Source organism: Myxine glutinosa, chromosome 12, assembly GCF_964187855.1.
Source record: "Myxine glutinosa chromosome 12, kmMyxGlut1.1, whole genome shotgun sequence".
Classification (NCBI taxonomy): domain Eukaryota; kingdom Metazoa; phylum Chordata; class Myxini; order Myxiniformes; family Myxinidae; genus Myxine; species Myxine glutinosa.
This window is the reverse complement of record NC_136272.1, coordinates 58,799,674-58,819,825: the sequence shown is the minus strand read 5'-3', so window position 1 is coordinate 58,819,825 and position 20,152 is coordinate 58,799,674. Positions and strand designations below refer to the sequence as shown.

Here is a 20,152-nt window from a genome sequence, read left to right as displayed (position 1 = left end):
CATACCATCCCGAGAGCCAAGGGGCCCTAGAAAGGTTTCACCAGACTTTAAAGAATATGATCCGAACGTATTGTTTTGAATGTGCCAAGGATTGGGATGAAGGGATACCCCTATTGTTGTTTGCGGCGAGGGAGTCCGTGCAGGATTCCTTGGGATTCAGTCCGTTTGAACTGGTGTTTGGACACGCAGTGCGGGGACCGTTGAAATTGGTGAAAGAACAGTGGTTACTACAGGAGTCCCGGACACCGATGGTGGAGTATGTGTCCACAGTGAAACACCGATTGGCAAAGGCGTGTGATGTGGCACGACGGAACTTGAGAATGGCCCAGGGGCAAATGAAGGAGAGACATGACAAGACCTCGCAGATAAGGAATTTCAGTCCTCAGGACCAGGTGTTAGTATTGCTGCCCGTTCCAGGTCAGCCCCTCCAGGCTAGATATTTCGGTCCTTATGCAGTGGAGGAGAGGGTGAATGAGACAGACTACGTGGTGACCACTCCCGACCGACGGAAAAAGCGACAGTTGTGTCATGTCAACCGACTGAAGAAATATCATGAGAGGGAACCGGTGGAAGACGTAGTTCCTGTCTCACCTGTCGTACCGGTGAAAATGGACGGAAACGCCGGTGTGAAGTTTGATAACTTGGATGACCAGGCCTGCCCCAAATTGACGAACACCGAAGTGTTGAGTCGTTTGGATGAGAAGTTAGGTCATTTAACAAGGGAACAGCAAGGACAACTGTCCAGCCTAATGTTCGAATTTAAACATTTGTTCACAGATGTACCTGGTCGTACGGACTTAGTATATCATGATATCGAGGTGGGGGAGGCCACTCCAGTGAAACAACACCCCTATCGGATGAACCCGGTGAAGATGGAGTATCTTCGGAAGGAGATGCAATATATGTTGGACAATGACATCATCGAACCAAGCAACAGTGAATGGAGCTCCCCATGTGTGTTGGTTCCGAAACCCGATGGCAGCTTCCGGTGTTGTACAGATTTAAAACGGGTGAATGCAGTGACCAAGACCGACTCCTATCCGCTCCCGAGGATTGACGACTGTATTGATCGAATAGGCCCAGCTAAATTTGTTACCAAATTTGACTTGCTGAAAGGGTATTGGCAGATCCCTCTTACCGATAGAGCCAAAGAAATCTCAGCTTTGGTCACTCCGAATGGGTTATATCAGTACAAGGTCCTCCCTTTTGGGTTGAAGAACGGGCCGGCTACATTTCAACGACTGATTAATAGGCTCATTGCAGACCTGGAGGGGGTGGAGGCATATCTGGATGATGTAATCATCCACACCATGACCATGGAAGACCACATTAAGCAAATCCATGCATTTTTTCAGACGATGTCCGAGGCAGGTCTGACCATCAACTTAGCCAAGAGTGAGTTTGTAAGAGCACAGGTAGTGTTCCTCGGCCATGTAGTAGGGCAGGGTCAGGTACAACCAGTGACCGCCAAGGTAGAAGCTATCGATCGCTTCCAAGTCCCAAAGGGGAAGAAAGAACTGATGAGATTCTTAGGTATGGCGGGGTGGTACCGGCGGTTCTGTAAGAATTTTTCGGATGTGGTAGCCCCTTTAACGAGTTTGTTGAGAAAGGAGACCCCATTCGTTTGGGATGGCAAATGTCAGGCGGCCTTTGCCCATGTCAAAGCGATACTAATGAGCTCTCCGGTCCTAACCGCTCCGGACTTTCAAGCACCTTTCAAGTTGGCCGTAGATGCAAGCGATGTGGGGGCTGGAGCGGTCTTGTTACAGGAAGATGAGGATGGGGTGGACCACCCCGTGTGCTACTACTCCAAAAAGTTCAATAAACATCAGGCAAATTATGCCACCGTGGAGAAAGAGACCCTGGCTCTCCTGCTAGGGCTTCAACATTATGAGGTGTATTTAGGAATCACGTCCTTTCCCATAAAGGTCTTTACGGATCACAACCCCTTAACCTTCATTCAAAGAATGAAAAATAAAAATCAGAGGTTGATGAGATGGAGTTTGGCTTTGCAGGGGTTCAACTTGGAAATTGAACATGTACGGGGCCGGGACATGTCGTGGCGGACGCTTTGTCCAGAGTGAGTTAATCTGGGGGGGTTGTGGTGAAATTTTGTTGCTTTATTTTTAAGTGATAACTGTGCCCGGGGGGAACTGATAATGTGGGGGGGGGGGGGTTGAGTTATCTGGTTTGTTTATCCAAGTTGGCCGGCAAAGAAAGTTTTCGCTGGGTTCAAACTTTCTTTCTTGAAGGGGGGGAGTGTTACATATTTATGTGAATGTATGTGAATTACTATTCAGGTCTTTGCTTATCAATGTGTAGTCGATTAAGGGTTGTTGTGGTTGGAGGGTCAGGAGCCCTTCTGGAAAAGAGACCGGAAACGGAACAAGAAAGACACGAGGTCGAGAGAAGCGACGAGGATTCTTCTTCCTCGCCCCGCTCCGACGAGAGGTGGGATCGATATTGAGCCGCGTGGAAAAGCGGCGTTCCCCAAGCCCGTCTGGCGAGAGGAGTTACCGGGACGTGTACCTACCCGGTGGACACGTCAAGCTGCCGGGGGGGCCGTGCACCGACCCAGCGTCTGGCACCGTTCGCGGCACCGTCTACAAAGACGCGTACGGGTCGCACGTTGGGGCCTAACACGCGTTGCAAGCGGCGTGTGGCTTTTGCCTGCTGTACAGTACCCGCTTCGCGTGGCCAGGAGGGAGCTGCAGCCGTGGTTCCCGGTACGATACATGCCCGGTGGAAACACGTCCACCCGGGGTTCGTTCAACCGCCCGAGTGCGGCGAAGCCGACCATCATCTTGGTCAGGAGGGGCCCAGAGACATTGTGAGGGACAGAGACCAAAGAGGGTCGTGAGTACAAAAGGGGACACACGTATGTAAGATGGCCATCTTAATCATCTAGGGGGATTGCTTGTTGAGTGTGAATTGTTGATGGTGGATTGCTCGGGGAATATATCCTTGATTGTATCAGTGAAATTGTATGGTATCATTACCATTGAAATACAGTGGAACCTCGACTTACGAGTGCCCCAACTTACGAGTTTTTCGAGATACGAGCCGTCACTCTGGCAGTTTATTGCTTTGAGATGCGAGCCGAGATCCGAGTTACGAGCTTTCGCCACCCGGTCACGTGGTTATCTTGCCGTGCACGTACAGTATCTCTGTCGTAGTATAGCGCTGCATTTTAGATTTCGCATTTCGGTTATTTTGAGTTTACGCCGCCAGGTGGGCTCCGGTCACGTGGTTATCTTGCCGTGCACGTACAGTATCTCTGTCGTATAGCGCTAATGATATATAACGCCGCCGATAATGATATGATAATTTATGATAATCTATGCAGCACGACGTGGTCCTCACGTCACACAAGGCGCCTTTGCCGGCGCAAAACGGCTCTCTCAGGGTCAAACTCGGTATCGTTTTGAGCGCACGGTTCAGACCTTCAAGAAAAAGTTTATTTTGTAAAAATCGAGCCACGCGTTCAAAAGATATGACCGGTTTTGTTCGCCGGCACGTCGGCGCTCGAATCGAATCGAGTTAAAACGAACACTGCCGTTGTCGGGTCCGTCTGAGACAACCACCGGGCCTAGAACGCTGGGACCGGTCTCGTTGGATAGGCCTGGATCAGATCTCGAAACGCTGGAAGCTGCACCTCTCTGTGATAATCTTGTGGACCATGACAAGAGATCGTGCGACCCGTGGTTATCATGCCGTGCAAGTACAGTATCTCTGCCGTCAACTTGTTCAGAGTGCCGGCGATAGCTCGCCTTCTCTTTGTGGAAAACACGGTGAGATCCTTAACATCCAACAACTAATGGGACGCAAACGGGGCGCCCAGTTTAGCGGTACACACATTGATGAATCACCCTGCCTGTGATTCACCCATGACAGGTTATAGCTGGGTCGGGATTCAAACCCAGGCTGGACAGTTTAGACTTTAGAGTCAAGTGTGCGTACCTCCAGTCCAGGCCATCCTGCCAACTTGTATGCTGCATACAGGTGAAATATAAAGCGCGAGATATTTTTATATATACTGTATATTTAAAAAAAAATTGGTGTGGTTTTTGGCGGGCTGGAACGGATTAATAGCATTTCAATGCATTTCAATGGGGAAATTTGATTTGAGATACGAGCAATTTGACTTACGAGCTCGGTCACGGAACGGATTAAACTCGTAAGTCAAGGTTCCACTGTATATCATTGAACATCAGTTTTCTCTTGGGTGGAATTCATATGGATTGCGTTGCAAAAGCGCATATATAATACAACTTTCTGGCGAAGTTCCTCTCACGGTCCGGGGGTCACCGAGACCAGGTATTCACCGAGGGGACCACGTAACAGTCGGGAGGTAGCCTTTTACTATGTACATTGTACAGTTCTCATTTTTTTCATTGTTCATTATACCACGTGGATGTGGTGATACAGGAAATGTTTGTCTTTTCAAATGGATGATTATGATATGACTATGATTATGATAATGATGATAATCATTATGATAATGATTTTAAAATCATGACATTGTTATGATTGACAGGAATAAGATCATGAGGTTTTCGGTGTTAAATGATTGCACAGGCTTAAAGGACAACTTTTGAGCCCTGTAGGATTAATGATGCATTACAAGTAATATAATTAAATAAAGTGTCAAACTTTGAGCATGATTGGATTAAAATAGGCTAATATTATGAATTAATTGTCATCCGTTGGTAGAACATTTCAGGAGTTTTACGAAATTTTAATTGTCAAGAGGTTTGGGTACCATTCAAATTGAGATATTTTTCCCAATGAACTGTTCCATATCTGTCTGATCAATTTTGGCTGACTGTCTCACGAATGAAGGATGAGTTGCCTTTAGTGGTTGCAAAAGTCGAATTTGTGATATAATGGCCAGACAAGATTGGAAAAATGTCAGATATGATCCCTAGGACAGAACAGTGATTCGTTAATTGACATGAGGTGTGGGTCAGAGGTGACGACCAATGATCATAGATCTCAGTCAACAGATAAAACTGTTCTGGAAACATTGAGAAAAGGCTTATGTAAGGAGTCATCTAAAATGATTAATTTGATTTATTGATGAATGTTGATAAATTGATTGAAATTGAATAATTGAATTGATTTAATTGAATAAATTGATTGATGAAAGTGTGGTCTCAGAAAGAAGCCTTGATATATATTTGTGAGATATTATCAATGTGAAGACAACCTTGGAAATTGAGCAAGGTGGTAAGTCTATATATAGATATAGATATATATGTGGTTACCATTGTGTGATTCCCCCTTCAACAGAACGGGATATCTGCGGATTCACCCATTTCATACTGACCCATTTGGCTCATCTGCAATACCGATCTGTGAGATTGGGTTGTGCAAAAGCCACAGGTGAGAGACATTCTCTGGAAATCACCGTTTGCAACAGGTGGAGAGATCCTTCCTGGAAATACGAGTGGAGCTTTTTAGGAACAAGCTAGGCAACAACGCATCCAATGCTACTTTGATAAAAGGTGGAACAAACCCTAGTAGATTTTATTTACAGTACATATAGTACAGGTGTGTACAGGTGTATTCCTAAGCGCAGATCCTAGTAATTTACCTTGGTACATTGAGTGAATACTGAGTGTTATTCACATACAGGCAGAATGGGGAATGGAGCCTGTAAGAATACACAAGGACAACCAGATATTCCACAAAAAGGTACTTGTGCATATTATATGTACGACCGTTATGGTGTAGAGGCTATTAGAGAGGTTGAAAATTGGTATTTGTGGACAAAGGGACATGCTAAGGAGTTTCCAAGAGATGGTACATTTGAGCGAAGTCGATTGGAAAGATTAGGACAAGAATTGAAAGCCAGGAGGAGACAGAATCTAACGGTAGACTGGCTTGCATTCCATTATTGGGATGTTGAATCCAGGAAATGGGAACAGCAAGAACGGATAACGGACCTGGAACTTAAAATGAAAAGAATACAGGATACATTGGAGGAGATAAATGCACAACTGCCCTCGAAAATAGGAATAAAAGTGACAGTTGTCCCATCTGATTCCCATTTGTCTCCCCAAAAAGAACAGTACAGAGAATTTTTTTATGGTTCAGGAGATAACCAAAGATCGCAGTGGCAACCCAGGGATCCAGAGATGCAGCCCACCAATACAAGTGAGCAGGTGGGCAGATCAGGCAATGACAGAAACCGATGTTACAAGTGTGGAAATATGGGACACTGGAAACGACGGTGTCCATATTCAAATAGGAAGACTAGTTCATAGGACAAACCAAGATCAAGGGTACCAGTGCTTACCGGTACCTCAGATAACGATTAGGCCTTCATTGCTGCAGATCCCAAATGACGACTGGCCTCAACAGATTAAATCATTAGACCAACATGAATAACTATCGATGCTTCTTGTGTCTGAAAAGTTTTCGGAGCAAGAATGATTTTTACTTTTTTGCTTGTTAGCGAATTAATAATTAATTGATCAAATGCCACAATTGGATATTTTTTGGAACATGAATTAAAAGATCCAGAATTAGAGTTCATTCTGGAAGCCTCATATTTGCCAATTATAAATGTGGTTTTAGGGAGCATTTTGGGCAAAACAATTTTTTGAATTTACAAAGTTTGGAACATTGCTTTACAAATGTTTTTGGAAACCAAGTGACAAGCGTCACATGATCATTAGGTGAGAATTTTGGACTATTGTTTTACATGATTGATAGGTCAGTGGTCGACTGACATGTAAATGAACGTATTGTCAAATTTGGATAAATTATTGTGGGAACCGAAAGGGTAATTTCAATGTGACATTATAGGGGTTTTCTAAGAATAAACTTTTTGTCTATTTGTGTATTAGCGTTTCTAAAATTAAAGGACAAATTTTATGAAATAGAAATAAAATTGACACCCATCTTGATCTGTTAATAATGGTGCCAACGCAAACAAATATACATAATAAATGGTAATAGATAGTTTCATGTGGATGGGATCGAATATCCAGAGAATTCGTAAAATAAAATAGAAATATAATATTGTTACAGATCGCGGTTTAGATGGTATGATGGGCCGAGCGGATGGTCCAACCGCGACCAAACAGTTATTCCCCGATTAGAACCCGATTCCACCCAAACGTTGGCCGGATCGCACCGCAGCTATTCAATAGGGAAAAGACAAAGGCGACACGGATGTGAAGAAGAAGAAGAAGAAGAAGACAAAAAGGTTGGAAATACTACTAAATTTATTCCTACTATTTACATGCTCAAAGTAACCAAGGAGAAGGAAAGATAATAAAATAATATACAGAAGAATCAGAGACACAGTGCAATTATTAGCTTATACAGACTTAATTAACCCTGGGACAGAACAAACAAAACAAACTCACGTACACAAGAAGGGTGGAAAGGCAGGAGGTGGATGGCTGGAGGGAGAGGAAGGTCCAAGGGGGTCCTGCAGCACAACCGGCGCGTTTAGCAGCCGCCGTTCCTTCACGGCCCTGCTCCAAACCGCCATTCAGGCCCCCAAGCTGCTGTTGTGGCTGCTGTGGACGTCGCGTGCTTTGCCAGGCCTTGTCCGACTCGTCTGGTCCAAACCCTCAACTCTTTCTTGGTCCACTCACTCCTCACCCCCGATTCCTCACCGCAACCAACGCAACCAACTGACCACCACCACCGACTCCTCACCGCAACCAACGCAACCAACTGACCACCGACTCCACTGACTGACTCCTCTCGACTCTCTCGACGACCAACTCTCTTGCTTCTTGCGTGCGCGCCTTTTATAGCGCCTCCGGCGATTAAGCCGCCGGCCTTCAGGACACGCCCATCGGGGTGCTCACCTCGGCCCTGGTTGGTCGCGCGACCCTCTGGCTCCGCCCTTGATGACGACGGGCGGGCACGCCTTTCTTCCCCGATCCGAGCACATGTTCAATGGCGGTTTTGGAGGGGAGGTAATTGGTAATCGAGGGTTGGCAATCACGAGAGGGGATGTAAAAGGAAGTGGAGATTTTGGGGATGGGAATGAAAGGGGATCTATTCTCTTTCACTGGTGCAATGGAGTACTTCAATTAATGGGAGACACAGCCTTACCCTAAAACACAGAATAAGAGATAACTATCAAACAGGGATATTCTATTCTTTGGCTGACGTGTATGCTTGTGGACTAATTATGGGATGCCCTTTCACCTTTACACAGCTCCGGAGGCAGGGGGCGCAGAATAAACAATAATAATAATAATACAGCACACAATCAAAAAAATACAGTCCTCATCTCCGCAACAATATGATTATGAACATGATCTCTTTTGTCAAGGGAGATGGAATATCAAGATTTGATGTGCTGGGTTATGAGCAGCCATTAATTAATAGTAAAATTGTGAGTAATCTTGTGATTCCATTTTTGATAGAATTTATATGAGAATAACAGCTATTTGTGGATATGAGCTTCATAAAAAAAATGAGGGAGTACAAAATTTGCCAAATTTGGAAGAGGTCTTACACTGACTTCCTAGAGTACTCTGCTCACAGATTTTTGACAGATATAAACTTGACTTTTATCAGCATATCAATTGTGCTTATGTATGGATGTGTCTTAGGCATAGATGATATGGGCATATAGTAAAGAAAATCTTGCTGAATTGAACTATTGTGAGTTTTAAAACGGAATGCATTGTGAATCTTAAAACCAAGGGGCAGACATGAAAACCAAGGGGCAGACGAGACCAAGGGGCAGACTGTTACGTTATTTAACCTCAGAACGCGGTTACGTGTACCTGCAACATATTTGTTAATCTGGCACACCTATATTGGCATACTGGTGTCAGTAGTATTCACTAGTTGCATAGAAATGGATGAGCAACAGTTAAGGGGGCATAAAACCACTTATTTGGATATTTTCTACAAAAGTAGGGGTTTCAATAAGTGGTAGCTGTACACATGGGATTCATCAAATTAAGTTTTGGAGTTCAAACAAAGTCACTGGTTAACAGATGGGAATGGAGAGTAAATAAATTCTTCGATGCTGGGTAAATTAAGTGAGATATTACAAAGACTTGTGAGAGCTATTGTTCTTCCTTACAGCAGTGGGAAAAAATTAGATCCAACGTAATGAATCTATAAATGAATGTGATAGGGATAATATCCTCAATTTGTATTAATTATCTGATTGTGGGTAAAGGAATTAATTTATCATAGTGGATTGTTAACAGCAGCCTGAAATATCCTGAGAGTGTGCATCCATATAATCAGAAATCCCAGATTTGTTTTTAAAAACAACATTTTGGTAGAGGTCTTATGTGGATGAGTACTTGCTTGGTAGATAAAAAAGGTACTGCATGTTGGCAGCCACTTTTGCGGCCATTTAGGCCAAAAATATTGAGAAAATTGTAGTTAAATACGTAATTTACAGATGGCTATTTGTAAAAGGGAATTTGTTGAGATGGGAAACATTTTTCGAAGGTTTATTAAAGTATTATATTATGACATTTGGCAAGGAAAACTATTGGATGGGGAAAATTAGATCTGGTTATAGAATGAATTTGTTGACCCCTTGAAGTTAATTCTTCGAATCATTGTTTCACTAGCATTTTGAGTTCAAATTGGAAATAGTTTGGTAGAGCTTTGGTTAAAACCTTTGGTTGTGGTATTTTGGAACGAATTGATAAACCATAGGAGATTGATGAGAATAGAAACAAATATGGACCCAAGATAGAAAGATTTTATGATGATATGAATAATACCGAGATTAAATGATTGAATCAAGTAATGTTGTAAATGAGTACAGTACAGTTAAGATGATGGCATAATGAAAATGTTATGAATTGCGTCTGTTTTATCAGATCAGTGAACTCATATCACCACAAGTTACACTGTTAAAGAAAAAAAAAGTTGGAGGACTATGATAATAATACATTATGCATAGTTTGCTTGTTTGCAGGATTTATTGGGAATTAGATATTCCTGTTTGTGATTTTAATTATATACACTCATTATTAATGCATTTATTGGCGCTGAGGAAGCGCCTCTAGCGAATGACTTCCAGCCAGTGTAACGCTAATTCCTGTCACAGGAATTCTGAGATCATATAAGTGGGCGTGGCAGTTCCTGGTTGGTTCGTGTTGGGGAACGCCTTCTCGCTGCCGACGTGACGTAAATTCGCGCACGCGCACTGGTGAAGCTTACTCGATCTTACTCGATCCCATATTACATGTACTTTCATTGCATACAAATTATACTTCCTCCTAGAAATTCCATGCCCGAACCTCAGCGCAATCCAAGAGGATTCACTTGTTTTCTTTGAGTAGTGTTAAAATAACTGCATGAGTTTAATTTTCAAACGATATTGATTTGAAAGCAATTTTAAATGTTATTCTTAGTTTAGTAGTAAAATATATACCTGATTGAATATTATTTGTGTGACGCATATAAATGAATATAACTTTTTTGAATGTTTTAAGGAAAACAACAAATGGTTGAATGTGAAACTGTTATAAGAAATATATGATTAGTTAAAATATGGTGATTTTATGATAAGATGTACCCTATCTGATTCAGTGTGTGTGGAAAGCAGATTCAGATATGGCTGAGTAAAAGGATAAGACCAGACCACATCTCAAAGGGAGTGCTAACGGAATTGGGAAGAAGTTCGAGAAAGAAAATTTGTGGCTAAAAATGAAGTTAATCGTGGCATACACCCTCCTTCTCAAAGAATGATGAAGACATTCTCCTTTGTAAAATTGGAGACAGATGCTTACCTTCACCAAGGAATTTTTGTGACCATTTGCCTGGATCACACTGCAACATATGGAAGAAAGGCGATCACTTACTTTTGTTCGAATGCCTCGAACATTCATCACGTCAGCAATTGCGGGATGACGACATCTTGCCTGCAACTTCTACTGAATGCGGTGACGTGTGTCATTACTCTACCAACATCTGGAGAGCCAGCGTGGAGCTGTAAGTGGACGGCTGTGCTTTTCCTCCACAACAGCTGTGCACGATTCTGCTGGAGGCTCCTTGTATGGACCATGGACGACTTGAACACCATGGTCCCAACATCGTTGTGGATGCATCTGGCATCTCTGTTCCACATCTTGCTGGTCAACCAACATCACATCAACACTTGCTCCATACTCATGATGAGTGAGGAGGCAAGTCGACTACAACTGGACGAAGGCCTTGTTCAAATCTACTATGGTTCACAGCAAGAGTGGCAAGGATGATACATGCAGAGCAGGGTCAGTTAATGACTCCGCCCAGCTATCACAACAGCGGGAAATCCTACGCGAAATAGTGTAGGTGCTATGAAGACATCAGAAGAAAATGTTTCATACTTGAATTTCAAACACGAGTGATCAGCCTCTTCTTTTCTTTTCAAACAAAAAGTCAACATTTGTTTTGAAGCAAAACGTATTACCAAATGTTGCAGATGCTTTATTATTTTTAAATGGTGAACTGAAATCGTTGTGGTAAAGGTGAAGGGTCGTATGTTTCATGCAAATGAATTGAATTGCATTATCAATGTGGAAAGAGTCAAAGGAACAAAGAAATGTTTTGTGATCAGATTCTTCCAGAATGACGGTGTATGCCTTTGGGAATTGGATTACCAAATTTATGGTTTGAGTATTGTGGTGATGTTTAGATTAATGGTTAATATAAACAAAAAATAAAAAATCAGGGACTGTAGAATAATAAATATTCACATATATTGACAGTTGTTAATATTGCTAGCTAAATTACAGAATGTGATCTTGTGTAAGAAGTGTTTTACCATGCAGCTGAGCAAAAGCCTTGGGACTGGAGCCAAGATGATTAAAGGCAGCATCTGTTCCTGTCAAAATAACCTTTGTTCCATAAATGGAGAACACCATGGCTCGAGTGTTCACTTGAGCCAAGGAAATAGGACAGGAATGCACTATCTGTAGGATGGCTTTTGTCATCTCTCTTCAAACCCAGGCGCTGGGCAATTCCTCCTCTCCAGGTCATGAGAAAGTGACCTTCCTCGATAGGCAGCTGTCCCAAAGAGCTTGTAGGGCTATCTGGACAGGAAACAGATGCCCCGGGGTGCGCCTCGATGTCTGGGAGCTATGAGCCTCGTGCTGACCTCTGCATGCCAATGTCCTGAGATCAAAGGAGCTCTTTGCTATTTAACCACCATGCTCCGAGAGAAGAAGGAGAATTCATCTGAAGACGCGGTACGAGAGGAACTGGTGATGGGAAGAAGCAGGAGAGAGAGCAGACGGGAGACGCGCGACGTCGCGGCATGTGGTTATTTGTAAAGTATAACTGTATTTTCGTGTAAATATTCGTTGCAAGATTTAAATGAATTTATATTTAACTTGAGTGAGTCTTATAGAGTTTTTGGCCGAGATGCGTCCAAAAAGGGTCACGAACAAAGTGCTTTAACAGTATGAAGGATTGAACGATCGATCACACCATTAATAACTTCGTATGGAGGATTGAACGATCGATCACACAATTAATAACTGCGTATGAAGGATTGAACGATCGATCACACAATTAATAACTTCGTATGAAGTGTTACGGATTTGTCACTTCTGTTGTGGTGGTTTGCAGCCACTGTCAATATTTATGATTCCATGTACTATTATTGTTTTCAAATGGTTTATTGTTCATGAACTGTTTTCAAAAGGTAAAAAAGTTAATGTTAAAGAAACAGGAAACCGGATTGGGAACCGGCCGACGAAGAGGAAGAAGAGGAAGAAGGCGGAGCGAGTGAGTCGGACAAGAAAGCCGAGTTGCTCCGAGTTCGGAATCGAATGTTGTCGAACGGGAGTCACGAGCGAACTTTCGGGTTCCCGGGAAAGGGATTCCTGCAACAGAGTTGTCATCGCTGTGACCGGTCAACCTGTGTGTCAGGTTTTTGGCGGTGGATTCTGAAGAGAATCATCGAAGGGCCGTTACGTCTCAAGAACGGGTCGTCGGCCATTTTGACTCACGCGCTTTGCGTGTCGAGCAAGGTTTCTTTCCTTCGTCAGCCGTTTTCACCGCTTTCAGACGTATCTGGTGTGTGTGTGTGTGCACCGTGGCTTCTGAAGATTAATTTGCGGTTCGCCGACTGTGAGCCATGAAAGTCCATACCCGAGGGTGTGATTTCCCAGTCGCATTGAGGGCGCCTTTGTGCAGCTTTGGGCTGTGTGACTGTACTTGCCATCCGCATGGGGTTCTGCTCTCGATTGCACATCATTCTGGCGATCGCTGGAGCGAATCGACTTATGCTTGAAACCGGATTCAACTTTGGGCTTGAAGCCGGGAATAAGAGACATTGGGGATGTTCTTGTTTCACTCACTTGGAGCACAGTGAGTTATATATTACAAAACTGATGGTACCATCATAGGACATATTGATTGTACTTTTGATTACTATTATTGTTGTACTGTTATTCTTGTGTGATCTTGATACAATATTTGTTTGTGAGTAACAATTGGGGTGGCTTCTCCATTGATCTTTGACATACAGAATAACACATTTTTCTGCCGCGACTCCTCTCGGGGCTCGGAGGTACACCGTGACCCGGGGGTCGGGGAGGAGCACGTAACAGAAGGATTGAACGATCGATCACACCATTAATAACTTCGTATGGAGGATTGAACGATCGATCACACCATTAATAACAAACTATATGGGATTGAACGTTTGATCACACCATTAATAACTTCGTATGAAGGATTGAACGATCGATCACACAATTAATAACTTCGTATGAAGGATTGAACGATCGATCACACAATTAATAACTTCGTATGAAGGATTGAACGATCGATCACACAATTAATAACTTCGTATGAAGGATTGAACGATCGATCACACAATTTATAACTTCGTATCTAGGACTGAACGATCGATCACACAATTAATAACTTTGTATGAAGGATTGAACGATCGATCACACAATTAATAACTTTGTATGATGGATTGAACGATCGATCACACCATTAATAACTTCGTATGAAGGATTGAACGATTGATCACACAATTATAACTGCGTATGAAGGATTGAACGATCGATCACACCATTAATAACTTCGTATGAAGGATTGAACGATCGATCACACCATTAATAACTTCGTATGAAGGATTGAACGATCGATCACACAATTAATAACTTCGTATGAAGGATTGAACGATCGATCACACCATTAATAACTTCGAATGAAGGATTGAACGATCGAGCACACAATTAATCACTTCGTATAAAGGATTGAACGATTGATCACGCCATTAATAACTTGTTAACATTAAAATGTCATTTTCCTTGATACAGTGTTATCCACAGTGTTATTACCCAATAATCCCGACTCTTTTTGTTCTTTTCCGATGTCTCCAAACATCTGTCCAGGAGTAACTGAAAAATAATTTAGGGAAGATTTTGAAGAATGAGAAAACGGACTTTTCAATGGCGGAACTTTTTCAAAGTGACTTATTCCAATAATGACTTATGAGCATATGACAACATTTAAATGATTGCAATGACTTATGAGTATATGACAACATTTAAATGATTGCAATGACTTATGAGCATATGACAACATTTAAATGATTGCAATGACTTTTGAGTATATGACAACATTTAAATGATTGCAATGACTTATGAGCATATGACAACATTTAAATGATTGCAATGACTTATGATCATATGACAACATTTAAATGATTGCAATGACTTATGAGTATATGACAACATTTAAATGATTGCAATGAGTTATGAGCACATGACAACATTTAAATGATTGCAATGACTTATGAGCACATGACAACATTTAAATGATTGCAATGACTTATGAGTATATGACAACATTTAAATGATTGCAATGAGTTATGAGCATATGACAACATTTAAATGATTGCAATGACTTATGAGCACATGACAACATTTAAATGATTGCAATGACTTATGAGCACATGCCAACATTTAAATGATTGCAATGACTTATGAGCACATGACAACATTTAAATGATTGTAATGACTTATGAGCGTATGACAACATTTAAATGATTGCAATGACTTATGAGCACATGACAACATTTAAATGATTGCAATGACTTATGAGCACATGACAACATTTGAATGATTGCAATGAGTTATGAGCACATGACAACATTTAAATGATTGCAATGACTTATGAGCACATGACAACATTTAAATGATTGCAATGACTTATGAGCACATGACAACATTTAAATGATTGCAATGAGTTATGAGCACATGACAACATTTAAATGATTGCAATGACTTATGAGCACATGACAACATTTAAATGATTGCAATGACTTATGAGCACATGACAACATTTAAATGATTGCAATGAGTTATGAGCACATGACAACATTTAAATGATTGCAATGACTTATGAGCACATGTTATATTCTTCTTTCTTAATCCTTAATGTCAACAGTATGGGGACAGCTCATTTGATCCGTGTTCTCCTTTCTCTGCTCTCTTCTGTGTCGCCTTCTCTCAATCCCTTGTTCTTCAAATCTCTTTCCACTACATCTCTCCACCGTAATCTCTCTCGTCCGCTTGATATTTTCCTTCTAATAGGCTCATTCCATACTTTCTTGATTGATACCTTGTCATTTCTTCTCATCACATACCCAAACTACCATAACCTAGCTTCTCTAATCTTTTTGTAATATTTGCTGCTACTCCATCTCTCCATTCCTCAACCTCTTTCTTCGTGATACTCTGAGAATCCATGTTAGCCATTTTCATCTCTATACTCCAATAGTTACCACCTCCTGCACAGTACAGTGGTCCTGTGAAGAGGTTTCCTGTTTCAGGACAAAGTTATTTTTTGTACACGAAGTCGAGGCTCATACAAGAGGTAAAAAAAATTGCAAAGGATCTGAAAGTTTTTCCTACTCTTCTTCTTTCTCTCGGAAGCACTACACATTTAGTGGTTGGTTTTCTGCCTTGTTTAGGGCGAATTTCAATTATTTAGGGCTTAAAGCCCATATTTCTGCACCATACATTATAACCAACCTCATCACTGTCTTGTAGATTCTTACCATCAATTTTCTCGGTATTACAGACGAAACCAACTAACCTTCTTCCACCTTATCCATGCTGGTTTCCCTCTGTATCAAACCGCTGCTTCACAACTTTCCTCTTCCTTGAGCTCTGAGCCAACATATTTGAAATTGTCCCCTTGGTTCAGCTCTTCACCTCTTCCATCGACAATATGGACCCTTCCTGTTCCAATCTTACTCCGCATCAAAACCTCGGTCTTTCTCGTATTAATCCTCAATCCCTTTCCGTCTACACTCTTGTGTCACTCCAACACTCTTTGTAGCATTTCTTAACACATTATATTTATGACCAAAATAACGACACACATTTCAAAAATGCAATAATGACTCATCAACAGATGACATTTAAATAATTCCACGAATGACGTGATCATGAGAAACAATTTAAATCGATCAGATTACAGTTTATGAAATGAAATCCCTCAATTCAAACGATTAACCCAAAAACATAAATGTGCATTTTGCATTAAGATGTAGAACGATGAACGTGTACCCGAGTGACGTCAGGCATATGCTTGATAAGTTCAAGCGTTATGGGCCCTCCCTTGCGTGAGCAATCAAATATTTCCATGCTTTCAGTCCATCTGTGGAACAAGAGCAAGACGATAAATACACAGAACAGGTGCAACACAATCATAGAAAGAACAGGAGCAATATGATCATAGAAAGAACATGTGCAAGATGATCATACAAAGAACAGGAACAACATGATCATACAAAGAACATGAACAACATGATCATACAAAGAACAGGAGCAAGATGATCATTGAAAGAACATGAACAACATGATCATACAAAGAACAGGAGCAAGATGATCATACAAAGAACAGGAACAACACGATCATACAAAGAACAGGAACAACACGATCATACAAAGAACAGGAGCAAGATGATCATACAAAGAACATGAACAACATGATCATACAAAGAACAGGAACAACATGATCATACAAAGAACAGGAACAACACGATCATACAAAGAACAGGAACAACACGATCATACAAAGAACAGGAGCAAGATGATCATACAAAGAACAGGAGCAAGATGATCATTGAAAGAACATGAACAACATGATCATACAAAGAACAGGAGCAAGATGATCATACAAAGAACATGAACAACATGATCATACAAAGAACAGGAACAACACGATCATACAAAGAACAGGAACAACACGATCATACAAAGAACAGGAACAACACGATCATACAAAGAACAGGAGCAAGATGATCATACAAAGAACAGGAACAACATGATCATACAAAGAACAGGAGCAAGATGATCATACAAAGAACAGGTGCTGTGTATCCTGGTGCATCCTCCTGGTTGTACAGTTGTGGCCAAAAATATTGGCACCCTTTCACTTTTTTCAAATAACTCACAATTTTCTCTAAAATAAGTTGAAATTGACAAAAGTATTTGGTCTCCACAATTCTTTATTTCACTGTTAATATTACACCCTCGACTTAATATTTGGTAGCACGACCTTTGGACAAAATAACTGCAGTCAAGCGCTTCCCATAGCCATGAATGAGCTTCCTACACCTCTCTACTGGCAGTTTGTCCCACTCTGCTTGTGCAAACTGCTCCAGTTCTGCCAGATTTGAAGGGTGCCTTCTCCCAACTGCTGTTTTCAGATCTCGTGAAGAAGAAGAAACCTCAATGCATCATCAGTAGGAAATTTGTGTAGACCGGGTAAGCTTGTATCTTCGTCCCCATCAGAGGGGTGGGGCTTGTTAATTAGCGAGGGATTATGGGTAATTAATTTTATTACCCTTTACAATTACAATTTTATTACCTAAAGGTGGTTTTATGGGTAATTAATTCCCTGTTTGTAATTGCCTTTGTAAACTTTTCCTGTGTTCCTTATGACACCGCTCTACAGACACCTAGTAAGAAATCGGCCATTAACCGCACGAAATAAAACCCAACCGGAAACCAGGCAACAAGCACTACCGCTGATAACACCGACTTGGTGAGCACAGAGGCACAAAAGCTCCGTGAAGCCACGCCTCAAAGAGCAGTGATTGGCAGGGATTTGATTGGCACAGACTGGTAAGATGGGACGATGGGATTGGTGAAGCAGGCACGGATAACGTCAGAGCCGCGCGTACAAAATAGTTGGAGCGGCGGATATTTTGTCTCTTGGGTCCGGACTTTGTTGGTGAATGGTCGCCGGAAAGCTTTCTCAGCATCGACATTTTATCTTTCTCAGCATTGCATTTTATCTCTCTCAGCATCGACATTTTATCTCTCTCAGCATTGCATTTTATCTCTCTCAGCATCGACGTCCTCTTGGTTATTCTCGTTCTGGACCCCATAGCGAACGGTCGCTATTGCTCTTGCGCAAGTAAGCTTCAACGCGAACGGTCATGTTCCAACATCTTGCTAGTGGTCGTGAGGAGGCAGAACTGCGGGCCGGGAACTGCGGTTTTCCGTGCAGATATAGTGAGGACAGGTGCGGCTGGAAGAGCGAGCTGCACGCCAAGGCCGTTCGCTTCGTGCACAGAGCCGGGAGTGAGCGGGCCGCGCGGGAGGCCTACTTCGCGCCAACGAGCGTGTTTCGCACGCAAAGACGTAGAGGTCTCAGACGATTCCTGACGAGATACACCAGCCGATTTGAGCTAAGTGCCCACTAAATAACACATTTATTTTCAGTTATTTTATCCTTTGTCTGTATTCGGGTCTGTATGTGAGCGCTCCAATTAGGAATTTAGTTTATCGTGCATTTTCTTTGTTACCGGCATTTCTTTCATTAAACCTGTTTATTTGCACATTTTAATTCTGTCTCGGTTTGAGTTTATTTATCAAGGAGTGAAGACGTTTAGTTGGGTGGAGGCCGTCCAGGTAAGTTCGTCATCCCCCTTTCCCTCGTGTGTAAAGAATACCATCATTTCTGGATTAAACGCCTCGGAGTGTTAAGCTCGTTTGGTCATCTGTGTCACCCTCACCACACAGGGAAGACACACGACAATATTGTCTGGGCCATTTTAAAATTTCTGTGTAGAATAAGTCAATATTTAGTAGTTTCTCAGCTTTTTTTGTTTTGTTCCACTGAAAACCAGAGAAATACATATGTGGATACCAAAAGATTTTAAAATTTCAATAATTTTCTGGAAGAAATGGTGCATTGTTTGAAAAAAGTGCAAGGGTGCCAATATTTCTCCCACGACTGTATGTCACTTAATCAACCCTGTGCATGTGTGGTTTCCTTTCTTTACCTGTTTCCTCGCTCCATCTGTCTTACTTTCTTTCATTTTTCACTTTGCTTTGCTTCACCCCTCTCATTTCCGTTCACCTTTCTCATTTCACTTTGCCTCGCCCATTTCACATCACCCGTTTCGCCTCGCCTGTGTCGCTTCACCTCGACTTTCACCTAACCCATGTAACTTTGCTTCGACCGTTTCACCTAATGCATGCCACTTCGCCTTGCCCATTTCACCTAACGCATGCCACTTTGCTTCGACCGTTTCGCCTCGCCCATGTCGCTTTGCCTCGCCCATGTCACTTCACCTCTCCCTTTTCGCCTCGCCCATGTCGCTTTGCCTCGCCCCTGTCACTTCACCTCTCCCTTTTCGCCTCGCCCATGTCGCTTTGCCTCGCCAATATCACTTCTCCACTCCCTTTTCGCCTCGACCGTGTCGGTACGCCTCGCCCATGTCACTTCACCTCTCCCTTTTCGCCTCGCCCATGTCGCTTTGCCTCGCCCATGTCACTTCACCTCTCCCTTTTCGACTCGCCCATGTCGCTACGCCTCGCCCATGTCACTTCACCTCTCCCTTTTCGCCTCGCCCATGTCGCTTTGCCTCGCCCATGTCACTTCTCCACTCCCTTTTCGCCTCGATCATGTCGCTACGCCTCACCCATGTCGCTTTGCCTCGCCCATGTCACTTCACCTCTCCCTTTTCGCCTCGCCCATGTCGCTTTGCCTCGCCCATGTCACTTCACCTCTCCCTTTTTCGCCTCACCCATGTCACTTCACGTCTCCCTTTTTCGCCTCACCCATGTCGCTTTGCCTCGCCCATGTCACTTCACCTCTCCCTTTTCGCCTCGCCCATGTCGCTTCACCTCTCCCTTTTTCACCTCACCCATGTCGCTTTGCCTCGCCC

At 42.5% G+C, this 20,152-nt stretch overlaps 1 protein-coding gene across 1 annotated transcript in view; it reads right to left on the bottom strand.

Annotated features, from left to right (window-relative positions):
* Nucleotides 1-20,152, bottom strand: part of TRPA1 (transient receptor potential cation channel subfamily A member 1) — a 405,999-nt gene that overhangs the window by 154,140 nt on the left and 231,707 nt on the right. Inside the window, exons 17-18 of the mRNA XM_078766842.1 lie at nucleotides 16,536-16,626; nucleotides 14,298-14,357 (exon numbers count right to left, since the gene is read on the bottom strand). Coding sequence (XP_078622968.1) covers nucleotides 14,298-14,357; nucleotides 16,536-16,626 — 151 coding nt within the window. The remainder of the gene's footprint in view (nucleotides 1-14,297; nucleotides 14,358-16,535; nucleotides 16,627-20,152) is intronic.